This window comes from Marmota flaviventris, chromosome 2 (genome assembly GCF_047511675.1).
Source record: "Marmota flaviventris isolate mMarFla1 chromosome 2, mMarFla1.hap1, whole genome shotgun sequence".
In the NCBI taxonomy this organism is placed as follows: Eukaryota; Metazoa; Chordata; class Mammalia; order Rodentia; family Sciuridae; genus Marmota; species Marmota flaviventris.
The window spans coordinates 114,860,747-114,888,419 of record NC_092499.1 but is presented as its reverse complement, the minus strand read 5'-3'; the positions used below and the strand labels follow the sequence as shown (position 1 = coordinate 114,888,419).

Here is a 27,673-nt window from a genome sequence, read left to right as displayed (position 1 = left end):
GGCAAGACCTGTATCAAAACAAAAATAAATAAAAAAGGACTGGGATGTAGCTCTGTGTTACAGTGCCCTTGGATTCAATCCTCAGTATTGCCAAAAAACAAAACAAAAACCAAACCAAAACAAAATTAAACAGAGTCACTGGGGGAACAGGCCTGGCATCATTGTATTTTAAAACTTCCCAGGTAATTCCAGTGTGCAGACAAGCCTGGGAGTCAGTGCACTGGGAGGTGCTTTTTGAACTTTACCTAGAAATCTCTTCTGGGTCCAAGGACACAGGCTTGCAGGGAGCAGGAGTGGAAATCCTGGTGGGGGATGAAGTAGCCTCTGCAGTGTCACATGCACACACATACCCTCAAGTCCCCCAGGAGGGGATGCAGTATTTGGAGGGTGTGTGTGAGAAGGAAGTTCTGGGCTTCCCACCTCAGCCAGTGGCCCTTCTGTTACCCACGCCCAGCACTTGACCTTCATTCCTTGTCTCTCACCCGGAAGGCCAGTGCATCAGCTGCTCAACCCCAGTCCCTTGGTTCCGCCTCATCTCCCCACCTCTGCCTCCCACCTCCGTCTGGGCTGCCATCTGCCTCCCTTGGGTGCAGCCATGAGTCTCCTTGCTCAGCTTCTCATTTCCACTCCTGCCCCTGTAATCCCTATCCACACAGCCAGGGAGCCCCTGAGGTAAAGGCAGGTGACATAACTGGCTCCATGTCCCACAGCTGGTGAGCAGCGGGCCAGAGGACCCTTTGTCATGCTGCTGTTCTCGTGGCTGTGGAACAAAACTCATGGAGTCACCTAGTAGACTACTCGTGGTTTTTTTTCCATAAAGATCAAAAATCTTTATGACTTTATGAAGTCATTGAGTATTTTCCCCCCTTAAAAATGTGCTTTCTTTAAATAAAACTCAGTTTTAAACAAAGCAACCAGGCGACATGTGGACAGATCCTCACATGACTTCCTGGAGTCACTTATTTTCTGGTAAGAGCTCAGATGTCATGAGATACAGAACTGATCACTAAGAGGAACAGAAACAGAAGTGTCCCTCTTCCCCACCCCTTCCATACCAGGCCTGGGGCCAGCATGACAAGATCAGAGGTAAGATGAGGCCCAGCTGCAGTGCTCCCAGGCCACCCAACCTCAGGAGGCTCCTCTCCAGACTCCCATAGATGTGAAGGCGCCTTGATGAAGAGGATTAGGTGAACAGTCCAGAGCCTTGGTTTTAGCTCAGCTGTCACAGGCACATTGATCCCACGTAGCCTCCACACACCTGAGTTCTTGCTCCTCCCAGAGCAGGAGACCGTCCTCAGTGTCTGAGGACCACTCTGAGGATCAAAGAGAATGAAAAGATTCTAAAAAATATAATGTAGGAAGACTCTTTAGAATCTCATTAACTCAAACTCTAACTTGGAAATTGTAATGCTTTAAAGATTTTTTGTTTTTTTGAGATGGTTTTTATTATGTTGCCCAGACTGGCCTCAAAATCTCAATCCTCCTGCCTCAGCCTCCTGAGTAGCTGGGATAAGGATGCATGCTGCTGCACCTGGCTTAAACACATTTTGTTTCTGATAGCAAAGAATAAAAAATGTGTACCTCCCTCATCTGTTGCTTCATGAACTTACGGAGGGTGGGGACTCAGTCTTATCCTTCATCCCTGTAGCCATTACAGTGCCTGGTAACCTTTCACAGAGAACTTGTCTCTCCTTGTATGTGTATCCTCACCTATTAAAAACACTCACATCTTCCTGTATATAGCTTTTTTTAAAAGTCCACTAGGGAAGCCAACAGAACAGGGGCTACAGAGGGGTTTAGTGTTGGGTCATCCAAAACCTAATGTAAATGGAAGTAGAAGAAATGGGGGCACACACCGAGGAGATTTTAATTCTGCAAAAATTTTCTGCCTCTGCCTCTGGGCTCTTCTAATCATTAGTAAAGCAAGCCCGATTTCAGGAGATCTCATGGAGTTCACAGATGAAACGGATTTCCTCTTCTGGCAAACGTGGGAGAGTGCTGGGGCTGAGATCTGTGTCTCTGATTGAGCCTCCTGTGCATGATACCAAAAGGGAGTCAGGAGATGGATCATGGTTATTGCCTGGGAATGATGGTTCAGAATGTGGAAAGTGAATTAGACATAGCTGGGCTCAAGACCTTCTTTGCTTGCCAAAAAACTGATGATCTCTGGCAAATCAACTTCTTCAAGCTTGTTTGTTGGAGTCTGTAAACAAGTCAAAATAACACCTGGCATTTAGCCAGGGGAATGTTAGAGTTTGTAAACAAGTCTGGATGGTGCCTGGCAAAATGCCAGAGGGAGTGGTTTGAGAAGTAACAAAAGCGAGCCATTAAGTGTGGAGATTTCTTATTGGTTCAGTGCTGTATCGAGTTTATGCTAATTAGATAAGCTATGTGGAATGTATAAATACTGCTCCTGTCCTGCAATAAACGGCTCCTACTCCTGCTGTATCAACGTACACAAGTTATTCGTCACCCCCCGGTTATTTTGCTGCAGCCGAACGAACTGCGGCAGATGGTGGCCCGTTACGGGGAGCCCCGGGACACTCGGGGGTAAGTGACGAAAAAAGCTGCCCGTCCATAGATAGGACGGGAGCAATCTGCTCGTCCCTAGGCAGATAGGGCGAGAGGAAAAATGGCCATTTTAAGAAAATGGAGAAGATTGATACAGTATGTTTGTGTCTTGTTTTGTCTCAGTGTATTGTATTGTCTTTGTGATGAAAATATGGAAGGGGTGAGAAGTAAATTACTAAGGGAAGAAGGCACCCCAGTGGAACCAAGAATAGTTAGGGCATATGTTGATAAAAGCCCAGGAACTCTAGTCAGAAAGAAAAAGAAAGTTCAGAAGAAGAAGGATTATCAGGAAAAAAGTTGCAGCAAAAGGCTATTACTAAATACTTTTCGTTACCGGAGGGTGCGTGAAGCGGAGAGGCGGCTGCCGAGTGTGCAAGCCAGTCACAGTGCAGCAAGGATTTTCCAAGAGGCGGCGGCAACTGGCTCTTCCCGGCCTCCTGGCCGGGGAGCTGGCTCTTCCACTGCTGCGAGCCCAAATCTAGACCTGACCTGGAGGCACAGTCTCACAGGCTCTTGCTCCCTGTGCCCAGTAGCAGTTTGAGTCCGGGACCCTCCCCAGGGCGATCTGGGGCTACCCGGATGCTACAGCCAGCAGAAGACACTACTGGTGTCCCTGATGTTTGGTCATTTTCAATGCCAATAACTAAGCTACAATGGTTCTCCCACACCTGGAAGCTGATGAGTAATGAGCACTATTAATGCTTATTTCAAATGTAAAAAACCTTGACAAAATGTACTAAATTGTTCAGAAGGTTGTTTTCTTAGTAGAATGCTACAGGATTTTCTTTAGCCATCCGGAGTTCCTGCCTTCGTCCCAGTGCCGGTAAAGACCAAGGTGGAAGAATTTTCAGTGTTGCTGAAAACCGGACGAGACTTCAGCTGAGAAACAGACGAGACTTCGGATCAAGCTAGCTGCCTGCAGAACTTACCTGGACTGTGATTTAAGCTAGCTGCCTGCAGAACTTACCTGGACTGTGATTTACCTGGACTGTGAGTTAATCTATTGAGACACTGCTTTACCTGGACTGAGACAACAAACTGTAATCTATAACAAATTGTAACTCGGTATCTTTGCTAACAGTGTCATTGCTGGTATAATTTTTCCAAGGGCTTCTTGCATGGAGCCATCAATTGGCTTGGTATTGTGGCATTTTGTATCCTCCCTTTCTGTTTGTAGCAGGTTATTTATGGTGTTTCTGTAAAAACCACTATGGTCGTTATTTAAATTAAACAAAAGGGGGAAATGTTGGAGTCTGTAAACAAGTCAAAATAACACCTGGCATTTAGCCAGGGGAATGTTAGAGTTTGTAAACAAGTCTGGATGGTGCCTGGCAAAATGCCAGAGGGAGTGGTTTGAGAAGTAACAAAAGCGAGCCATTAAGTGTGGAGATTTCTTATTGGTTCAGTGCTGTATCGAGTTTATGCTAATTAGATAAGCTATGTGGAATGTATAAATACTGCTCCTGTCCTGCAATAAACGGCTCCCTCTCCTGCTGTATCAACGTGCACAAGTTGTTTGTCACCCCCCCGTTATTTTGCTGCAGCCAGCCGGCCTTCTACACTTGTTTTTTTTTTTTTCCATCTGCAAAGTGCACACAATATTTCCTCTCATAAAAATCAGAAAGAATATATGTAAAGTATTTTTTTGCAAGAGCCCAATCCATGGTGGACATTCAAACCCTTCAGCTGCTAGTGTTACCATTGCTTTGTGTTTGATTTTGGAAAGTCAAGGATACTCAAAGCTGCCAGAGAAAAGGACACTCTAGGCCAACAGTCGTGGAGTCACTTACTGATACTGACTATTGATTTGGGCAGGGAGGATCTTCTCATCTTTGCTGTTGGTAGGAAAGCATGAAAAATGAGTTAACATGAGTGAAAAAAAAAAAAAGGCAAAACCAACAAAAATCCAGAACCATAGTTTGTTGATTGCAGACACTAAGAACTCTGAATATTTATTCAAGCTCACAAGAAGTTATGCAGGCAATACCTTCTGGTGGCTGTCCCCTGATGGACATAATGCCTGTTGCCTGCAGAGTGAAGATAAGACACTTTCCTCCAGATTACTCTGCCATGTGATTGATGGGATTTGGGAATTTGTTTGAGGTCTCCCACTGTATTCAACTGAATTCCAGAGATTTAATTTCACCAGATGTTAAAAAGGAAATAACAGAATACCAGGCACTAAATGAAAATCCTGCATTCCTGCCAGGTGTCTGCTTATAAACAAGACCTCACCTGCATTCCACTCCCTGGATTGACTTCCTTCTCTAGTCCCCAAAGAGGTGAATACTTGGTTTTCTGAACTGAAACGGAGCAGCCATTCTTATCTCAGTGATTTCACAAGGTGTTAAGAATAAAGCAAAGTCGTAGGCAGGCCCGGCTCCTCCTGACAAGAAGCTGAGGTGCAGGGAGCCTCCAGTCGCCCCCGTGTCCTATCTGAATTGTGTGCAGAACATTGTGTTCTGTTTCTCATTCTTCGCAGGACTTTTTTCTCCCTCTTTGGTTGTTCCCTCTGCTTCTGCTTCTCAGTGGCTTGCTTTGCAGTTCTGTCATTTTGCAGAATCTTTCTACTCCTGGAAAAGGATTAGGGAAATTACACTGTGGCTGCTATTTAACATTCAGGAAAGGCAGGATACACATGCAAGTTATCAATCATTTTTACCAGATGGTAAATGGATCTCTTTTTACCAGAAATTGAGCAGCAAACAAATTCATCACCAATACAACATTTAAATTCACATCCATTTTCAATGTGACATCCTTAATGAGCTGATATGATGAAAATCAATATTTTATCCCTATATTGTTGACTATTTTAACAGTTATAATAATACAGGCTTAAGACTAAAATAATTGTCATTAAACAAAATATCACAACTTGCAGTTTTCATACTCCATCTCTACTTTTTTCTCCCCCAGCACCTGAGATTTCTATATTCATAACGGGCTAATGAAAATGGCATGAAGGGAAGAAAAATAAAAATCTAACAGCTTACACTGGTGTACTTTTTAACATCACTATTTACATTTAGTGGTTGCGTTTTGTAGTTGAGGGGAAAAACATCAAGATTGATGAGTTCTCTATTTATTAGACTGCACTATGAGGCCTATGGGGTAAAAGATGAGATGTGTTGATTTTCCAATGGCAGAGCCAGGGCGCTCAGTCTCCTGTGCTCCAAATGTAGATTTTTACTTAATTAATGTTCTGAATAGCTCTGCATTTTGGCTTTTGTTAGTTATCATCAAATTTAACAGCAGTCCTGGCTAGTCCAGTGTCTGTGTACTTAGGGTGAAGAGAGATTGTTATGGGCTGAACTGCCCCCGCCCCCAGCTCCCAGCAAATTCAGAGGTTGGAGTCCTAGTACCCAGAATGTGACTGTCGGTGAACACAGGGCCTTGAAAGAGGTGTTTAAGACAAAATGAGGTCATTATGAATAGTCCCTAATCCAATATGACTAGAGTTATAAGAAGAGATTAGGGTCAACGTGAGGACAGGGAAAAGTGGCCTAAGAGGAAACCAACCCTGCCAACATCCTGATGTTAGACTTCCAGTCTCCAAAATTGTGAGAAAGTAAATTTCTGTTGCTTAAGCTACCCTTGTCTGTGGGTATTTTATTACAGCAGACCTGGTGAATGAACACAGTAGACCAGACTGGAGGAAAATGCAGAATTTACACCATATTGTCATCAATAACACACTATTATTAATTTTTAATTACTTGCTCAATTGTTGCAAGTAACAGACACCTAATTCAGTGGACTTAAGCACACACAGGGAATTCATCCTAAGGATACAGTGGTACCTCATGGCACCTGAGTGGCATTCAATAGGCCTCAGAAATGCACTGGAACCAGGATCTGAAGCATTGTTGAGATCCTGGTTTTCATTGTTCCTTTTCACTATCTGCTTCAGTTCTTGTTTTTTGTTTTTTTTTTAAATCCATCCCAATTTTGGATTCATGGGGAAGAGACTGGCGCAGCAGTTGTCAGAGCCCTGGGGATTAGGAGGCAAGAAAAGAGCGCTTGTCAGTCTACAGACTCAGTCTCCTGCAGTCTGGAGGGTTTGGCACCCTGCCCGGGGCAATGGGGAAACATACAGGTTCTGTGTACTACAGCAGTATGACCAATGTAGTAACACTTCTGCTACAAACTGCAAAATCAAAGCAAGAGTAGCCATGACCCACCCAGTCCAAGACTGTTTGCCACCTATGACTATTTCCCAACTAAGGATAATAGAGAAGAAACAGCAGGAGCAGCCTGTCAAAATCTGTACTCCATCAGCTGAAAAAAGCTGATGGGTGATTGATGGGAATTCATGACAAAAATGATACAGATGTTTTTTTTAAAAAAAAGGTACAATGAAACATAAGTCATAGACTGATGCCATATGTATTTGAGAACCTAAATCACTATTCTCTGAGAGAAAACATTAAATAATGCTCATCATTCTGAAGAAGAGGAAAGTATAGAAAATACAGGAAGTACAAAACTCTCAAGAATCTACGTCTGTTACCAGTCTGAATGAGCAACTGACTGCACAGCCTAGCATTTTATTTTTCTGAGTCTTATGTGCTTTGGTACCCCCTCGGTTCCCCAACTAGCACTCCTTAACGCCCAGGTGCTACACTTTTTGTTCCCCAGTTTGTGAGTCAGACTTAGTAGTCCTTACATGAACCACACTTGTTGCCTTGTCATCAGGATGGGGGGTCCTGAGGAGGTCCCCCAAAGGGAGGTGGACTTCAACTCAGGCCTTAAGGGTACTCCATATTGTTGCAGAAAGGAATGTGAGGATGGGTCAAAGTGAGGCACAGGTTGATTTTACTCAGAGAAAGGAAGTAGCACATACTCCGAGGGACAGGGCAGCGTGCAAGGGTTGGAGAGGAGCATGCTAGCTCCATCTTAGCTAGGTATGTTTATACATGAAAGACCAGTGGTACAGGGGTATGCTCTAAGAGGGTGTTTTTAGTTCTCCTTTGTGTTGGTAAGAGGACATGTTGACCATTACTGGGATGGAGGAGTTATCTTCTTTTTTCTGTCTTTGACATGTTCTGCTTTCTGAACACAATATTTACATCAGCATACCTGTAGATAAGTCTAATAATTCACTTAATAGTTCTGTTTGTGATCAAGGTTAAGTGAAAATGACTTTTAAACACGAATTTTTAATCCACTGAAGTGGACTTTAAATTATGGTCCCCCTTGTATTCCTGCATGTCTCCTTTCTACCTATCCTTATCTTCTATCCTATCTCAGCTTGACTAGATACCATGGGTTGAAAAGGAATAGTCAGAAATCAGCTTGCTGGGCTCAAAGAGTTTTAGGATAATCCAAGAAGAAAGAGACATGTCCAGGTATATTCCTTTTAAGATACAAACTTTATTTTACAATTTTATAAAGCAGCTTTACATTAAGCACAAACAATCCATTTACTTTGTAGAGAAACAAAATACCTTTCCATCTGCAAAAAATCAAGTTTTGCTGTATATAAAACTAACATGTGCACATTGTGCTTAAACTGCAAAGTCTGTACAGCTTTACAAAGGACTACCCTTCAGAAGGGCATCCAGTAAACACTTTATTGCATATTTAACACATGGTATATAACCCACATGTACAATGGAGAATAAACAAGAAAACAATTACAAGGAGGATGAAAATAGCAGCTTTCAGTGAAAGTTTGCATACCAACAAAGGAAAAGGATCGCCACATCTGGAGACTTGTGCTTGGGTGTCATTTTTGCATTTGCTCATGTTCACTGGATGGTTCTTGGGTGAAGTGTTTATATACAATAACTCCTAACGGGTCAAACTTGACCTCCATCCAGAAACTTTTGGCTTGTTTTACAACTGAAGTGGCAACAGGTTTCACATCAATGCTAACTTAAGGTAAGTGGAAAACAGAAAACAAAAGTAAACCTATAATCTAAAGAGAAATGTAAAGAAACAAATTAAAACTTTAAAATACCCTCCCTATTCTCTCTAAACTAAGAAAACATTTTACATGATTGAAAACCCCCAAACACCATAGTTGTTTGTAGAGAAAATGCAGTGGAGGATCCCAGGCAGCATCCCTCCAGGTATGCCCCAGCTCCCCTGCATCACAATTGCCTGGATGCTTGTGAAACATGCAGATTATCATGCTACAGGCAGAGTTAGAATATCTGGGATCTACATTTCAATAAGCTCCCACGTGATCCTGAGGCATCCTGAAGTCTGATAAGCATTTATGGGTCTGTACAGACAATGCTGCTGCTGTGGGTTCAACTCATCCTCTTAGATAATCCTGGGCTCACAGGACAAATCAAGTTGCTGTTGTGATGTGGAAGGCAGGCAGTGTAAAACCAACAGCAGTGAACTAGCAATGCCATTTCTAGATAAAAAAAATCTTTCCTTCTTCAGTGGAAAAGAACGGCCATATTGTTAAGGCACTGATATTTGTCACAGAAGCAGTACCATACTGTTTTCACCGATTCCCCTAATCTGAAGACCAATGTGCAAACACAAAGCAGAAGTCTGGACCATTCTAAATAATAACAAATATGATGAAGTATAAGGTTCTCAGATGGAATAAAGTTTATTTTGAGTATTGGCATTGAAAACTAACAAACAAAAAAAGAGGGAGTCTTCATTTTTACTGCCAAGACAATATAACATATTTTATATGTTTAAACATTGCTGAGCCATCTAATGCATAAGAACTACAAAGGGGAAAAGCCTAATAACCCACAACGATTGCTATGGGCAAAACTAAAAGTTGTGGTCATAAAAATTGGGAGTTTAAGCTTATTTTTCTATGGCCAGTTTGATATTGTCTTCAGTGTAGAGCTCAACCTTCTTGACTCTTGCTCCCTTAGGTGATGTTATGATATATATATCTCACATATGCTTCCCAGCTTCTAAGCAGTGGTTGGTAGGGTGAATTAATTAAGATATAGTGTGTAGGCAGGTAATCCATCTGGCTCTTAAATGTGTACCTGGTAGAGGTCACAGATAAACTGCGTTGTGTTTCAGTCCCTTGAAAGTGTCGGGTCTCATATTTCCAAACTGTAGGTTATAGTATTGATTTGGTGTATTATCATACCCTAAAACAAAAACCAGAGCAAAATCAACCCCTTTGATTTAACCTAATATCTGAAGCCCTATAGCAGACATTGCCCATGGTCCAAGGACTATGGAACCTATTTATGAGGTTTGGTATGATATATAACCTAAATAAAGCTCTGATTATATGGGCAGCAAACACAGTAGCATTTCTTTTATTTAACAGCTGGACAAATTTAAAATTAAATTTCAAAGGAAAAAACAATGACAGAATCAATGATTTGGAAAATGATAATAAAAAATGATCTAGGCAGGAGAAAAACTTTATTATGATTCATGTATATTTAACCTAGTACTTTCCTTAAAGGGGATGGGAAATCCTAACAGGAAGTGATGGTAGACTTAAAATTACTAGTCCCTTTCCAAATTTAGATTTGTAATAAATATTCCACATAATGATTCCCCAAATATCCCCCACCCCATGAACAAAACTCCCAAAGTGTAGGCTGAAAAGAAATACATGATTCCAGACAGTGACAAAAAAGAAACCATTAAGTTGGGGGCTGAGGGAGGGATAGACTGATTATCAAACTTTTACTGATTGTAGATCAAGTTTCACAAAACAGATAACATTTTTGTAATTTCTTGTGCAGTCAACAAGTTTCATTTTAGTTGTGCTTACATTATATAACTGTGAAGCCTGAACACTGGTTGTGTATTTAATTTACATATTTCAAGAAAACCATAATTCAAAATATTCTCCATATATAACAAATTGAACAAATGAGACAAATGTTCATTTACCCCCAAGAAATGAATCTGTAGAAAAAAACCAGCTTTTTAAAAAGTTGAACACAGTCCACTATCCAGGCTACAAGTACATTTTTTACTGTATTACAGCACATAATTTTTTGAAAAGTCTGCTTTCAATATAAATATAAATAATCACGTTTTAAAAGAGCTCCATACCAGTCTCTAGGTAAGTGCTAGACAGCTGGCCGGTAATAGCTACTTACCATGATTTTTTCCATGCTGAGCAGGACTGGACTATCTGTGTGGCTCCATGAGGTGTCGAGCAAGGCTAAGACAAACATCTTTGTTTGGCTGACTAAACTCTGCTCTAAATGCCTCCTACATTTCTAAACACTCAACCCATGGAATGCAATTATTTCAGAAGACAGATTTTAAGGATCACTTATCACTTTGCTTTAATCCACAAAAACCTAGTATACACAACCTTTAAAAGTGTGCCTGTGCTCTGCTGAGTCAGAGCCGTAGTTTCTGGGTTCAGAAGAGGCTGAAATGTGATTTTGGTTGAGCTCTAGTTGTGCTTTGCCCTGCTGCCTTTAAGGTAGCTTTTCCACCTCTTCACAAATTCTTTGAAGATCGGGGACTCATCAATGGTACTGAGTAACTGCAGCTGATTGATGTGGGTGGTATGATAGTCCCAGCGGGCAAGGTTGGGAGCGATGCCGAGCATGAAGTGACGGAGGTCATAGATGGTTCCTGAGCCAGTATCATACAAGGGCAGCATGGCTTTAAGGGATTCCATGCCACGGTCATACAAGGACCTTGCTTCTTTCCCAAGTTTTTCCCCTGCAGTTTCTTTTAAATCATACAGCCCAATTAAAGAATACATAAAGCCATTTAAAACAAAAGAGCTAGGTGTGGTTGGATATTCTTCATACCAGTCATGTTTATTCATGAACACAGCTTTAACTCCATGCTGCTCCGACAGAAACTTGTAAGGGGCTGTTGCCCTTAAAGCTGAATTGAGGAATATGTGGTCTTTTGTTAACAGATAGGCCCTGACTAATGTAGAAATGGCTTGCCCTTGGGCCATGGCAGAGTACCACCCTGGTTCTAAAGACTTAAACCCTTCCCCTAGCTTACGGGTTACCATAATTGGCCAGCCACCTTTCTCATCCTGATTCCTGACCAGCCAATCGCTAGCAGCAAAGAATGCAGCCATGTGGGCTGTGGTAGAGATGGTAATGTTGTCAAGGAATCCCTTCCCTTTTGCAATCAACCTAACTACCTTTTTGGGCATAATTTTGGTTGGCTTGACAGCTTTTGTATTGGAAAGACCCACTCCTTTCCTGAGGTCAGTGACCAGGTCTCTGGTAACTGTGCTCCATGAAGTTCTGGGCCCAATGCCATAGTATACGTCTCTTTCTTTAAAAGCAATCAGTTGGGTATTTGAGACATAATGTACAGTGAAGAGCTGATTCTTTTCTGTAGTCTCTAGAACCACGGATATACTCCCATTTGTCAAGAACTTGAGGTCAAATGAAATAATAAAATCTTTTGTGTTTCCCAGTTGCAAGGACACACCTTCACTGGTCTCTGTAGAGGGAAAAATATCAACAAAGACTGTTAGTATAAAAGCACTTTTGTATTTGAAATGTAATTGCAATTTATCTTTTATAACCACTGACAATACAAAATTAAGACCTGGGCATTTTGGGTATCATATCATTATTTATGTACATTTTTTATTAAATTAACTATAAACAAATGACAGAATGGGTGAGTTCCTGGTAGCTTCTGAGAACTGGACCAAAGCTCAGAACTTTGGCCATGTCTGATTTAAAGGATTCAGAGCAAGTGACAAGGGTATTTTCAAATTGTCTTTTCCAGATCCAATGCCAGGTATCAGTAATCAATGACTATTCTAGTATACCCATTCCGCAAAAAGGAAAAAATAGCCAAAAGCTAGCTCAGCACACATTTTAAAAGAGAGGTTAGAAGTTCTAGAAAGAATAGCATATACAAGTTTTCAATTTCTAATCTATTTAATATTTAATATGTGCTTACTATGTTCTAAGCATTTTATATATATTAAGTCATTTATTTCTCTTAATTACAAGAGATGCTAGAGTACTGCTCCAACTTCATGGTTGAAGAACTCAGACACACAAGAATTACGTAATGTACCCAAGGTACAAAACGTTGTTATATAATCTGGCTTCACAATATATGTCCTTAATGATGAAAAGGGTAAGTTTGTTTTTGATGTTCTCTGGAGTTAAGAATAGAACTACTGAAAGTTGAGCAATGGGCTCATGTATTGGGGAAAAAGTCATGTGTGTGTGTGAGGGCAGCATGAATTTCTCCTCTACCACTAGCTTTGAGAAAGCAAAAATATACCTCTTTCAGCCTTGATTTCTCCATTGTTCAAAAGTTATTACTTTACTTTACAGAGTAACTGAGAGAATTTAAAAAGAGACAATGGCTTGTAATAAAGTAAGAGTGATAGTGATTACTATCACTAATTATCATGATAATAAAATAGTAAAAGTTGTTTCATCTGATAAATTATTAAACAAAAATTTCTCTTATAAAGTTATAGTAAAATGATGGTAAGTTCTCAGAAAAATTACTTTCTGAATACTGCTCTATTCATATATATTCTGCAGCTGTATCTCCCAAGAAAAGAAACTGAGCATATTAAAACAAACAAACAAACAAACAAACAAACACCCAGTAGTGCTCAGTGGTAGAGGCTTGCCTAGCATGTGTGAGGCAATGGGTTTAATCCTTGGCACCACATAAAAATAAATAAATAAAATAAAGGTATTGTGTCCAACTGCAACTAAAAAATATTTTTAAAAAACCCAGCAGCAGTAAAAACAATGAAAAATACAGGTAGTACAAATTTTAAAACATTAAGGAAAAAATGATCTTTATACAGCTTTCCACATGTATTACCTCATTTGATCCTTAAAATTATCTTCTGAGGCTGTTAAAGCTGGAATTATTTCCATTTTAGAGATAAAGATATGCAGGTTTTGTAAGGTTAAATAAGGGTTCGCTCAAGGCCAAAAGCTAATTAGTGGTTAGAGCAGGGACTAGAATCCAGGTTTCTTGGACCAAAGTTCAAAAACTATAAGGCAAATGCTGTTGGAAATGGCATCCTCAGGAAAATATCAATGGAAGGGTTATTTCTCTTAGACACAATCATAAAATCACATCTCTGCTTTGGAAAGTCTTTGAGGAAATCATTAGCACGTCACTGGAAGTAAAGATTAGAAATATGAACTTATGACAGCGTATATGGTGTGGACAGCTTGGAGAGCGCCAGCATGTTGAGTTTATCATTTAATTTGCAACACTGGATTCTATCAGTATGGACACAGGTGGCCAAGGTTCTTAATCATTTCATTTTAATGGAACAATTATGGAAGCTGTATCAAGAATGAGGACACTGTCCAAGGGGAGGAAGGAGGGGAGGGAGGGAGTGGGTAGGTGCTAGGGAGTGATACTGGCCAAATTATATTATTGGATTGTGTGCACATAAAAATAGGTAACAACAAATCCCACCATTATGCACGAGTACAATGCACCAATTAAAAATATGGAAAAAGGCATACAAAATAAAACATCACGATAGACTTATGTATCAGATAAGGCTTTGAATGGCATTTTAGAAATTGATTTTACAAGTAACCTTTAATGAAGTAAAAATCTATTTTATCTGGCAAAATATCAACATATACTTTCTTCCCTAACTAGCATTTTCCTGCTTCCAGAGTGAAACAGAATCTGAAGCTCAGCACAATATCCCTGAAACACTGCTGGGTTCTGAACTGACTTATGAATCACTCAGGATTAAATTATATTCTGCAGAGCAGACTACCCTGAGTGCTCCTTATGTTTTCATTCTTAGGGTAATGTCTCATTCATCAGACAATATTTTTAACTCTGACATCTATTCTAGCCAAACTGGATAACAAACTGAATGACCCATCTTTGGAAGTATAAATGAGAGGAAACTGAAGAATCCATTTCCTCCCAGAATTCTGTTCTAATTCTCAATTTATATATAAAAATGTAATGAAATGACATGGTTAAATAAATCACCTTATTATGTCTTCATATACCAGATCAGTCCAAAGAATTCAGGAATGAATGAATGTCATGGTATGACCTTTGAAAAAATTCATTATTAATTTTCCTAAAATATTACCACCAGCAGAGGGAGTTACTGAGTCATACATAGGAGAAGTGATGGAGAAAATCCACAAATTAAAGCAACCAACAACTCTGCATTCTTCACAGTAATTCTATTAAACAGGTCTTTAATTTTCATTTTATAGCGCTACCTAGGAGGTTAAATAACCTGCCAACATCATCAGGAGGATTTGAATGGTAGCAAGTGGGATGGTAAGGTTCTGAAAGCTCCTGGAAACTATCTGAAGACTCCTGCTTCAAATCTACTAAAAGAAAGTTCTGATTTTTCTATTGTTTGAAACCTATGACCCTAGTTTTTCTGAGCAGTCATTCCTACGAGTTACTGTAGCTTTATCTGGTATATGGGGTACATGTACATACTTAAGAAAACAAAGGAAGGAGGGGAGGGAGGGAGTGGGTAGGTGCTAGGGAGGTAGGTGCTAATCTTGTAAATGATTTTTTTTTTTTGGGGGGGGGGTTGACACTAAAAGCACAAACAGCAGCAAAAATAAACATGTGGGACTATGTCAAACTACATTTTCCCACAGAATAGGGATCAATCAACAAAATGAAAAGATGGCCTACAGAATAGGAAAAAATATTTGTAAAACATATATCTGATAAGGGGTTAATATGCTAAAGTATATAAGAAACTTTTGTAACTCAATAGAAAAAATTAAATAATTAAAAAACAGGCAAGGGATCTGAATAAATATCTTTCTAAAGAAGATATACTGATGGCCAAAAGATACACAAAAAGGTGATCAACATCCCTAATCATCAGGGAAATGTAAATCAAAACCATAATGAAATATCATTTCATACTTGTTGGAAAGGCTATCATCAAAAAGACAAAATTAACAAAGTATTGGTGAGGATATGGAGAAAAAGGGAACTCTTGCACACTCTAAATGGGAATATAAATTGGCAGTCATCGAGGTTCCTCAAAAAATTAAAAATAGAACTACTATGCGAGTCAGCAATTCCACTTCTGGGTACATACCCAAAGGAAATTAAATCCGTATCTCAGAGATATCTGAATTCCCATGTTCACTTCAGGATTATTCATAACAGCCAAGAAATGGAAAAAACCTAAGTGTGCAGTGATGGATGAGTGGATAATGTGTATGTCTGGTAGAATATCATTCAGTCATAAAAAGAAAGAAATTCTGCCATTTGCAACAACATAGATGAACTTTGAGGGAATAATGCTAGTGAAGTAAGTCAGAGAAAGACATATACTATATCTGGATCTAAGAAAGTTGAACTCAGATGGTACAATGGTGGTTATTGTGGGCTGGGAGGTGGAGGAAGTGGAGATATACTGGTCAAAGGATATCAGCTTTCAGTTATAAAATGGATAAGTTCTTGGCATCTAATGTACAGTATGATGACTATAGATAATGATACCATATCAAATACTTAAAATGTGTTGGGAGAGATCTTTGATGTTCTCACTACCACATGTGCACAAAAAAGATAACTATGTGAGGTGATGGGTGTGTTAACTCACTTGATTGTGGCAATAAATTCACAAGATAATTTATAAATGTATTATAAATTTATAAAGATATTTATAAATGTATATCAAAGCATCACACTGTATGCCTTAAATATAATCAATTTTATTTTTCAATTATGCCTCATAAAGCTGAAAAAAATCAATGTTTTTATACAGAATGCAAACTTAATATTCATTCATTTAATCAATAGGCTTACTATGTGGATTGAGAATTAGGCCTTACTTAGAACCTTGAGAACACGGAGATGAGGATCAAGGTAGAAGAGAAGCTCACAAGTAGCCTAAAAAAGAATGACTATAGAGATAGGAGGGGAAAGTGGGTTCCTAGAAATGAAACATAGAGTGTTCTGGGTAAGGAAAAACTAATTTAATAGAATAGAATGGGCACAAAGCTTAAATTTGTTCAATTTTAAAGTTAGGAAGAAAAAACATTATTCATCAAATAAATCGATAAAAAATATGTTGCAGACCTATATAATGGTTGTTTACTCTAGATGACTTTGTTCCATTTCAGGCAAAAAATTTCAAGGAAAAGAAAGTAAAAATAAAAGGCTGACACCATTCAGCTCCTGGTCTTCCAAAATCTTACTTCACTTAGGCATATGCTTTAAGATACCAGTCCAAAGTTCTTCTCAACAGTGACTCTCTGAATTCATCTCCCATGAACTCTCTGTCTTCTAAAAAGCCTCATCTCTCACACCTCTTTGATTCCCTTATCCTGCTCTGCTGAGTAGTAACTCAACTTCATTCCCTCTCAGACTTGTAGTATGTAACTATACTACACCCAGGATATCAAAACCTGCATGCCACTCTCAACTAGCACACTTAATCACCAGGAAGTGCCAACTCTGAGTAGGTGTGTTCCACTGGCAGAGTAGCTGTCACGGAGATCCTTCCTCTCTATGCTTATAGCTATGTTAGGAAGTGGTTTATCTTAAGCTACTGGCCATAGAATAAAGAGCTAAAATGAAGATTCCCCCAAGTAGGATGTGAGAACCTATCTTCTGTATTTCCCAGGGCACCTAAAAGTGTACAATGAAATCTGCTGCTCTAAATAGAATGAGTTCAGAAGATTGTTTTAAGAAAAACTCCTAGACATTTGAGGAGATCAAGACAAGGGTTGTGATTTTCTACCCTAATCTAAACCATATTATTAAGAAACATAAAACTAAGCTCCTTGGGTGCGCCTGAAGCTAATGTTCTTTTGCTTAGTGTAACAATTCCCCACTGCAATAACCCAAGCTAAACACTGTTAAAACATTTTCTTGCAACTTCTCATCCAGCCAAGCCTGTTGTTTAATAATAAGCAAAGATGCTCCATGTACTGGAATATCACAGAGTACCCTGGGAGAAAAGAAGTTCTAGTCACAGAATAAAAACTAAAGGTCATCCATTATTTGCACTGCATTAAGCACTCATAAATCCATTACTTAAGGCCATCTAGAATGAGTAGATTTATATTGTGGCTTTCAAGGTCTATGAATTACACAGTCATCAATAAAAGACAAGGAGAGAATATAGAAGAGGTCTTAAAACTTTTCATTTCTTTTTATTTACTGACTGCAAGGTTAGCGGGAGGGGAGAAGTTCTGATCTTGACAACATTTCCCCATCGAGAATTAAGCCAGAGGTGCTGAGATTATTTCATTGTCTTTTTAAGTAATGGAGTCATTAATTCTCATGGATATTGATTAGTGCAGAAAAATACATTACATCCTAATTAATGAGACTGTCTTAGTAAAAGGGGAAATGTTGCATAAAGTTAATTTGATTTTATAAGTGATTTTATTAATGAAAATGGTTTTATATGAAGTTTGAGATAATTTAGTACATTAACAGAATTCAATAAGGGAGCATGTCTATTTGGTAATGCTACATTTTCTTGAAAAAATGAAATGCTAATGGTAAAAAATATACAAAGGAATGGATGGGTCTTTCCATAAAACAGTTTCTGCCTTGGTGCATAATAAACTGCAAACTAATATAAACTACAAATAAACTATACAAACTATACTGAAATATTAAAATAAACCAAGGGATCCTGGGGGTGAAGCTCAATGTACAGTGCTTACCTATCATGTGCAAAGCCCTGGTTCAATCCCCAGCAATGCAAAAACCAAACCAAACCAAAACCATGGAGCTTCAATCCTACAGGCTATAGACCTTGGAGGTACACACTGTAGTGATCTCGCTTGTGTGTGTGTATGATGGTGGGGACTGAACCCATGACTTGGGACATGCTAAGCAAGAGCTCTACCACTGAACTATATCCCCAGGCCCATAATCTGGATGTTTTCAGTCTATGGCTTAGCTTTTCACATAGTAAATATTCCTTTTTATAACTCCTTTTTTTCCCCTCCCAGTACTGGGGATTGAACCTAGTAGTGCTCTACCACTGAGTTACATCCATTACCCTTTTTATTTTTACTTTGAGACAAGGTCTTGCTAAATTGTGATCCTCCTGCCTCAGCCATCCAAGTTTCTGGAATTACAGGTGTGTATTTCCGCATCCAGCAATAACTTTTTTTTTTTTTTCCTAGCTGTTCATTCTTTAGAGATTTCACTTAGGTGACAGCATTTGTTTATTTACTTATGTAATATTAAAGGTCTGATATATGTTTTTAAAACCCATATTAAAATTTTAAAGGAATACCAGGTGCTATGGATTAACATAAAATTAGCCGACATATATAGTACATAACTTACCTGGAGCAATAAACTGTTTAACATTGGTGAATCTAGATTTATCAGTCACACTGGCCATAAAGCAGCCCTTTGGCACAGTCCAGTCATTAGGTTTGATGTTTCTGTCCCTGTCTTCTGCTGTTTCATACACCTCTATGTGAGGGGGTTTCTCAGTTAGATTCTTGCTGTAATGACTTAACCCATACTGTGCAATCTGGATTGGGTAGAAATAGCCTTGAGGTCCCCATTGTGTAGATAATGGCACCCCTATAAAGAGAAACAAAATGAATAGGATTTTACTTCTGGGGAATGTTTTAGGGTTATGAGCAACTTTTGAGCTTTTTATACTGCTTTCATAATTAGTAAATTAACCAGATAAAAGTATTCATTCACTCATTATTTGTTGAGAGAGCAATTTAACATTATCAATTACCTTTTAAGGACTCTTTCAAGTGTCTTACTTTTGCCACAGATACCATGTTTCATAATTGTCTTTCGTACATTCAAATTTTGTATAATTTAGAAGTATGAAGATGTCACCAAGATTTTATTCTAAATACTAAGCCTGAAACTTTAACTCTTGCTTTCTATTTCCTCATCTCTCTCTCCAATGTTAAAGTGGGGTCTGAGAACTAAGTATGTCATCTGATGGTTAAAGTATTTGCTTAAAAAGATAGTTATGACTAGGCAACATAAGATACAAAACAAGTGCTTCAATTTTTTTATATCCTTCTTGCTAAAAATTAATTTCTAAGGAGTGTTTTCAAAAATTGAGTTAAAGTTCTATATTTGACCATTGAGTCTTGAGATAATTTATTAATAAATTTCTTACAAAATTTTTTAGATGTTTGGTATTAGTCTTTAATTTAGTAATTTCCTACATGGGAACTACAAGAATACACTGCATAGACTACTGTAGTTCTAAAATGAATGACAAACATCTGATGGGCACAGCAGAGACTGGGAATCTACATAACTGCATGTGTTTTAATGCAGTTTCAAAATAATGTTTAAGAAACTAATGATTGCTATGGTTTCAATATGGCATAAGCGTGTCCCCCAATGTTTCATGTGTTGGAAACTTGATCCCCAGTTTTATGAATGTGAGAGGTGACAGAATCTTTAAGAAGTAGGACCTAGTGGGAAATAATTAGGACACTGAAGGTGGTGCTCTCAGAAAGAATTAATGTACTGCTTTTGGGACTTTGGTTAGTTTTCATGAGAGGGTTCTCGTTAAAGAGTAAGCCTGGCTCCTCGTATGCTCTGGCTTCCACTTGGTCCTCTTACTGTCATAGCTCTCTGATGCCATCCATGATGTGACAGGGCCAAGGAGGCCCTGGCCAAAATCAACAAAGGCTGTTTTGAGTTTTAGCCTCCAAAACTAAGAGCTAAATAAATCTCTTTTCTTTAGAAAGTACTCAGCCTCAGGTATTTTGTCATAGCAACAAAAGATGGACTAATACAGGGACTATATAGGATATAAATAAATTGTTTAACATCTATATACTCTTTTCAAGAGATAGGACCCCCCCCCCAATTAAAGCAGAACTATCACTTAATAAAAGGTAGGTTTATATAAGCTCATATATATTAGTCTATACTAATGTATAACTGGCATAAAACTGAGATTTCCCAATGGAAGTAACATCCTCCAGAGTATTCACAAGAATTTAGTATAATGATAAAGCCTGAATTCATAAATCAGGAGAAAAGATCATTTGAAACATGTTGGGGGAAAAAATCTAAAATTAGTACCTGACTTATACCATTTTTCAAAATAAAAATCAATTTAGCTAGACTAAAAAAGTTAAATGAGAGGCTGAGGGTGGTATAGCTTAGTAGTATAGAGCACCTGCCCATCATGTTTGAGGACTGGGTTTGGTCCCTAGAACTGCAAAACAAAAACAACAACAACAAACTAAAAAAGAAAAATAACGAAACTATAAAATTATTAAAGAAAATAAATTTATGTTTAATAAACAGAACTAAAATCTTCTAAAACTAATAAATCATAATTAAAAGATAAGTGAATTGAAGAAAGTATCTATAACAAATACAACAAAGTATTGCTACTCTTAGTATATAATAAATACAAAGTTCTTGTAAATACCTGTTTTAAAAACCCTACTAATTGCATTAGAAAAAACGGGGGAAAGAACATGAAAACATGGTTAGTAACACAGGAATGATACTTGACCTCACAGTTGTTAAAGGAAGAAAACTATAAGGTCTTTTTGTAAATAAAAGATTAAAAACAATGTTCCATGATGGAATTTGAGACAAGAGCACCCTCTTATTATGCTACTGGAAACATGAGGAGGGCTACTACCTTTTTGGAAAACTGTCTGACAAAACATATCAAAAGTTTAATTTGACATGTGGTTAATTATATTCTCTAGAAGGAATATACAACTCTGAGAATATAATTCAAATAGCAATAAAAATTAACAATAAAGTCTGTAACATTATTTACAATAGCAGAAAATTCAGAAATGACCTAAGTATCCAACAAAAGAGAAGGATCTCATATATTACATATATCATGAAATGTCCTTACTATGGAATGTTAGACATTGAAATGTCCAATAAATATTTAATTATAAGGAGAAATACTATAATTATAATAAATTGAAACAGCAATATAAAAAATTGACTATGCAGTATGATCCCAATTTGTTTAAAAATGTATATTCACAACAACAGATCAGAAAAAAACACATCAAAATATTAATAATGGTTACATTGGCTCTGGGTGTTTTTTACTTTTTCTTTAGAATCTAAGCATCCACTGATTTGGCCATGGATATCTTTGAAATCTATAAGAAATTATTACTTTCCTGAATTATTAGATAGTAAGTATCATTAAAACTATGTTAAAGTTTATGAGAAAATATAAAGATCTCCAGTAAATTGACAAAAATGATAATGATTATTTTGGGGTAGTAAGAATATAGTATAGGTAAATTTGTTCCCTTCCCTCTTCTAATCTTTGGTAAATATATTATCTAAAAAAATTAGATAGATGCAGTGGTACACATCTGTAATCTTAGCGACTCAAGAAGCTGAGGCAGGAGGATCTTAAGTTTAAAAGCAGCCTCAGAACTTACCTGTCTCAAAATAAAAAGGACTCAGTGGTTAGGCATCCCTGGGTTTAATACACAGTACAAAAAAAGATATCATATAAATAGGAAAACACCTGCATCAGAATATGCAGAATATGTAGACTCCAATTTCCAATTTGATGTACACCACTACCTTCAGAGACAATGGCTATATACACTTTTGACCTGAGGGAGTCTAAAGATATCTGCAGAGTTATCTGGTAAGCACAAACTTCTTCTTCTTCTTCTTTTTTTTAATGTTGTAGATGGATACAATACCTTTATTTTATTGATTTATGTAGTGCCAAGGATTGAACCCAGTGCCCCAAGCACGGAAGGCAAACCACTCTACACTGACCCACAACCCCAGCCCCACAAACTTCTTTTCAAAGCAAAAATATAAAGTTAAAAGCTGTTTCAACATGATTTTAATAAATTCATATTAAAGTTTAATATTAAAATTGAAATTATATTAAAATCACTGTATAACCAAATGAGGAAAGTGAAATAAAACCTGAACCAATTTCAAAATACATTGTTTCCCCTGTTCAGATGATATACGTCAACGTCCAATTTAATTTCCTTCTTGTTAATTCCTAGGTTTGAAAGCAAATTCCAAAATGTACTAATAACCCCTCAGGAACAACAACTGCTTCAGGTTTCTAAAGACAATGAAAGACAGCACACACAGACTACAGGAGTTTGGTATAAGTTCAGTGTCTGTGTACTGTCTTATCCTGAGGACTTGAAACGTCCTTCCAGAGACCTGTCTAATAGGGTAACAGGACAACACTGGGAAATTGAGGGATCCAAGGGATGCTCTCTCCCTTTCTTATCTCCTCTCATAGTATAATAATGGTATATTTTAAAGCAAAATTTCTGCTATTCTTTGACCTTACTTGTGAGAATCTTAAGATTCTGAGGAAGGTTAATGGAATAGTCCTATATTCAGGTATGATGGTATCTCAACAAAATCAGTCTAGAAAATACAAGTGGAGCAAATAGATACCAACCTTCAACCCCACTTATGCACTTGACTCTGTCTCGGACTTCCACATTGTAGCCTTCAAAGGACATAAATACACCGTCAGGGTGATAAGGGGCTCTCTGTGCATAGACTTTGGAATAGCTATGAGAGAATTCAAACCGATCATAGCCATCATACTGAACCACCTTTCCATAAACATCAAAGTATTTTTCTACCCAAGTGAATGGAAGAAAGACTTCATTCCCCTCTCGTCTCCCTTTAATTGTGTGTTCATCATTTATGAGACAGTCAATTTCTTCATATTTGAGTCCTAACACCTTGTTTCCCCCATTATTATTGAAGCCCCCAACAACAGGGGGTGCTTTCTGCTGCTCCTGAGGGAATGCCTCCTCAGATTGCTGTTTGGCCATGTGGTTCACATAGTGGTTACTCTCAGATGCTGCTGCTCTTTTCTCTAATCCATCCACTCTGAAGCCACTACTCAAGTGCCGTGGAAACTGGATCGCTTTGTCACTGGAACACTTATTCCACAAAAGTACTGTGACCAAAGTGAAGAGTGCACAGATGATAATCAAAGTCTTATAGTTGACCCGAGCTGCCAAGCAACGCATATTCAGACCATACCTATGGAGGCAAGAAGAAAAATGTATGCAAAGATGTAAATATTGATATTTCATAAGATAACATTTTCTTCATTTTTAAAATGTTCAACAACATTAGGATTATTAAGTGCAAGCAATCTGATGAGATTTAAAATTACTAACTCAAACTTTCAGCAGGAACAAACAAGAGTTAAGAGGTACTCCCTCTATGGTAAAATACTAAGTTAACATAATCCTCTAAAGAAGAGATATCCAAATTTTCTTAGTTTGTGTTCCCTTGGTGTCTTGGCAATTTTTCAAAATGCCTCCTAAGCCAAAAGAAACATCTTATAGTTCCATTTTTTAAGTAGTCAAAACCAAACAATTTTAGTACTTATGCCCTAATATCTTAGCTGCCTGAAAAACAACAGACCTTTACAAGGAAAACAGTGACATCCGTGTTGCCAAACCTAACAATGAATTTTTAGTGCTCATCCTACTTTGACCTCTCAGTAGCAGAAAAGTCAATAATTTTTCCTTCCTGAAACACTTTCTTCCCATGGTTTCTAAGGTACCATTCTTTCTTGGTTCTCCTTATATCCCACAGAGGTTTGCTTTTCCTTGGTCTTGCTGGAGGCTTCCTTCTTACCTCCCTGATGCTGTAAATGCTAGAAAGCCTTAGGGTTCCAGCCCTCAGACTTCTTTCTCTCTATTAGCCCCTAGGTGATCTTACCCAACCTCATGCTTTTAAATACAATTTCTATGCTGACTATCCCCAAGTTCTATATTTAGGTCAGACCTTTCATTGGAACTGCAGGTTCATATATTTAAGTAATTGGTATCTTTACTGAGGTCAAATAGAATTCTGAAATGTAGCTCACAAAACTTAACTCCTAATCTTTTCCCTCAATTTGCTCCTCTTTTTCTACAGCTTAAACTAACAACTTTGACTCCTCTTTTGTTCACTCCATATCCAGTCAGTCAGGAAATCCTGTTGACTCTACTTTCAAACTATATCCGAAATCTGACTTCATTTCACCAATTCCACTATTACCACTTTGTCAGAGCCACTGTCATTTTTCACCTAGAATAAATACTTCAGTGATATTCAAAACTGGTCTCTGCTTCTACCCCTGCCATACTACTCCACCCCGAGTCTATTCTCAACTTAGCAGTCAGAATGATGCTTTTAAATTTAAGCAAGATGATGTCATTGCAGTCCTGATGGGAGGAGAATTTGATGCTGTTGGTCTTGCTGGCCATATGCTGTACCAGCTAGTCAGGATCACAATGCAGATGTCACTGGGAAATATGAGAAATTGTGTTAGTTATGTGTGTAATGTAAGGAACACCTCAGCCTGCTGAGAGGGGAGCCAGGAGGTTGATTGATATTTGTCATAGTCACTCTGTAATTTATTGTGTAGTGTGAATCCACAACTATTTATTTTATTCTATAACCTTCTTTGAATTTTTCCCACAATAAACCTTTTTAGCAGCAATGATATATATATATATATATATATATATATATATATATATATATATATATATATATATATTTTAAATGGAAGTATTTAATGAAAAATCAAATGCTGACTTTTGGTTTCTTAAGAAAGCTGACAGTGAATATGTACCTCACTCATTTCTTTTAATTCCAAGAGAAGGTGAACCTTGAGCCACAACTGTCTAAAAACAACTTTACTTTCAATATTTTGGCAGGATACAAATTCCTTGGTTGCATATTATTTTCTTTCAAAATGCTGTAGGCAATACTCAACTGTTTTAAAGCATTAACGCTTACTGATGAGAGGTTTGATTTTAGTCTTAACTGTCACTAAGTACATAATTTCCTTCTGAATCAGTTTATCCTAGGAATTCTGCAGCTTTAAGAGGCTGTGCCATGGTTATGTTTGATTCTCTACTTCTGCACTTCCCGAGCCCTTTCAATTTGAAAACTTGTGCCCTTCTATTCTTGTTTATTGGATGTGGTATCTCCTTGCATCTCTGAGTATATTACAAGTTCTTTTTAAAAAATAAAGTTCTCTATGATTACTTCTATTTTTTCTCCACTGGTAATTTTTCAAAATGGCAATTTTTCTGGTTATTTCGTCTTTTTCATGCTATTAGCTTTCCTCACTTGCCTGGTAATCTTTGGTTACTCAATCATATTTAAGACAAAATGACATTAGCCAACATAAGTTTCATTTCTTATTGTGAAGATGGTCTGTTTTTGTTGTTGTTGTTTTTCCCAGATTGTTCTCCTGAAAGGGATAAAAGGAGAGAGAACTCTGTGTGGGCTGGGCACAAGCTGACAGCAGCAGTGTTCCTCTAGGAGGAGTGGGTGGGAAGACAACAGACCTAAATGCCAGACCAAAGATGGCTTTTTTTCTTTTGTTCTGGGAACGTACATGAACTTTAGAAGCCCATAGTCTTTCCCAATTTCTCTAAAGAGAATCTCCCTGGTGTTTTACCTGGATTAATGCCAGCAATCTCTAGTCCAAATGCAGGGATGGAAGAAGTATGGGGAGGCAAAGAGAAGGTACAGTTGGCCCTTCTGGTGCCCAACAAAGGTCCAGAAATCTGCCCATCTATCATCCTTTGGTAGTCTTCCTATTTACTATTCTTGGTTTATTAATTATTTCCATAGATTTTATTTCAGTGCGAAATTAGGAGGGAAAGGAAGCAAAGATTTGGTTTGTATTGAAAATCATAAACAGATTTTAAAAGTTGAAAATTCAATCCAGGTTGAGTATCCAAAATGGTTGGGCCAAGAAGTGTTTAGGATTTCTACAGGTTTTGGGATATCTGCATAAACATAATGACATTATCTTGAGCGTGGGACCCAAATATAATCACAGAATTCATTTATGTTTAATATTAATCTTATACACAAAGCCTGAAGGTAATTTTATATGATATTTTAAATAATTTTGTGCATGAAGCAGTTTCACGGTATGGAATTTCCACTTGAGGCATCATATCAGTGTTCAACATTTTACATTTTGAAGCATTTAGGACTTCTGTTTTTTTCTTTTTAAATTTTTCTTCCCAGTGCTGGGGGTTGAATTCAAGGCCTCATGCTTGCTAGGCCAGCACTCTACCACTGAGCTACATCCCTTGTCCCAGGATTTCAAATGTTTAGATTAAGGATATCCAATCTGTAATGTATTTTATTACTTGTATTATTAGATGAGAAAATGTGTTAAATGCTCAAAAACCATAATGTAGTACAAGCAAACCTTCAAAGGTCATGTATTTACAAACTGAGGATACTGTAGTAGAAGGCAAACCGATAATGCTAAATGGTATTTACTTTTTAAAAATCCCTTACCAAAACCACTAACATGTGAATATTTGAATAATGTATCAACTATGCCTACTAACATTTTGACCAATTAAAATAGAAATATAGTTTTTTGTTCCATCTTTGAGAAGTATCTTTTTGCCACTACTCAAATGAGAGTAACTCTGATTATAGAGCAAGGTTATCTTTTTTTTAAATTTATTTTTTAGTTCTCGGCAGACACAGCATCTTTATTTTATTTTATTTTTTTATGCGGTGCTGAGGATCGAGCCCAGCACCCTGCGCATGCCAGGCAAGCGGGCTACCACTTGAGCCACATCCCCAGCCCAAACAAGGTTATCTTTATAAAGAAAAATTAAGACTTAAAAAACTTTCAGCAACCCTTAAGCTGCTATTTGTATCTGACACCATTCCTTACTAAAAGCAATTGAGACTTCTTATGAGAAATGGATAATTCTAGGTGTTGGGTTGGGATCCTTGCCAGGCCAGAACAAAAAAGCTTTCAAATGCCAACAGAGTCATAATCCAGGGATCAAAAAAGCAGTAAGGGATAGAATAAAGTTGGAAAAAATGTTAATAACTGCTAAATCTGACTAACAGATATACTAAGGTTCACTATATTATTTCATATACTTTATGTGCTGTGTGTGTGTGTGTTTGTGCGTATATACCTGGAATTTATCCAGAGGCCTTCTACCACTGAGCTCCACTCCCAGACCCTTTTGTTTTTTGAGTCAGGGTCTGACTAAGTTGCAGAGGCTGACCTCAAACTTGTTATCCTCCTGTCTTACGACTCTCGAGTCACTGGATAACAGGCATGCGCCATTGTACACAGTTTATACTTTATGTTTAAGCATCTCCATAATTTACAAATATAGAGGCATAACAAAAAAAAAAAAAAACTCATCCTGGGAGGCTCCCATCCCTA

The 27,673-nt window shown here is 37.8% G+C and overlaps 1 protein-coding gene across 2 annotated transcripts in view; it reads right to left on the bottom strand.

The window, feature by feature from the left end:
- Positions 1-7,927: 7,927 nt before the first annotated feature.
- The window catches only part of Glce (glucuronic acid epimerase), a 106,518-nt gene continuing 86,772 nt past the window's right edge, over positions 7,928-27,673 (bottom strand). For both annotated transcript variants that reach the window (XM_071608431.1, XM_027926210.3), the window contains 3 exons: positions 22,886-23,484; positions 18,793-19,038; positions 7,928-11,958 (listed from right to left, as the gene is read on the bottom strand). In XM_071608431.1, the coding sequence (XP_071464532.1) occupies positions 10,934-11,958; positions 18,793-19,038; positions 22,886-23,471 (1,857 nt within the window). In that variant the 5' untranslated portion in view covers positions 23,472-23,484 and the 3' untranslated portion in view covers positions 7,928-10,933. The remainder of the gene's footprint in view (positions 11,959-18,792; positions 19,039-22,885; positions 23,485-27,673) is intronic.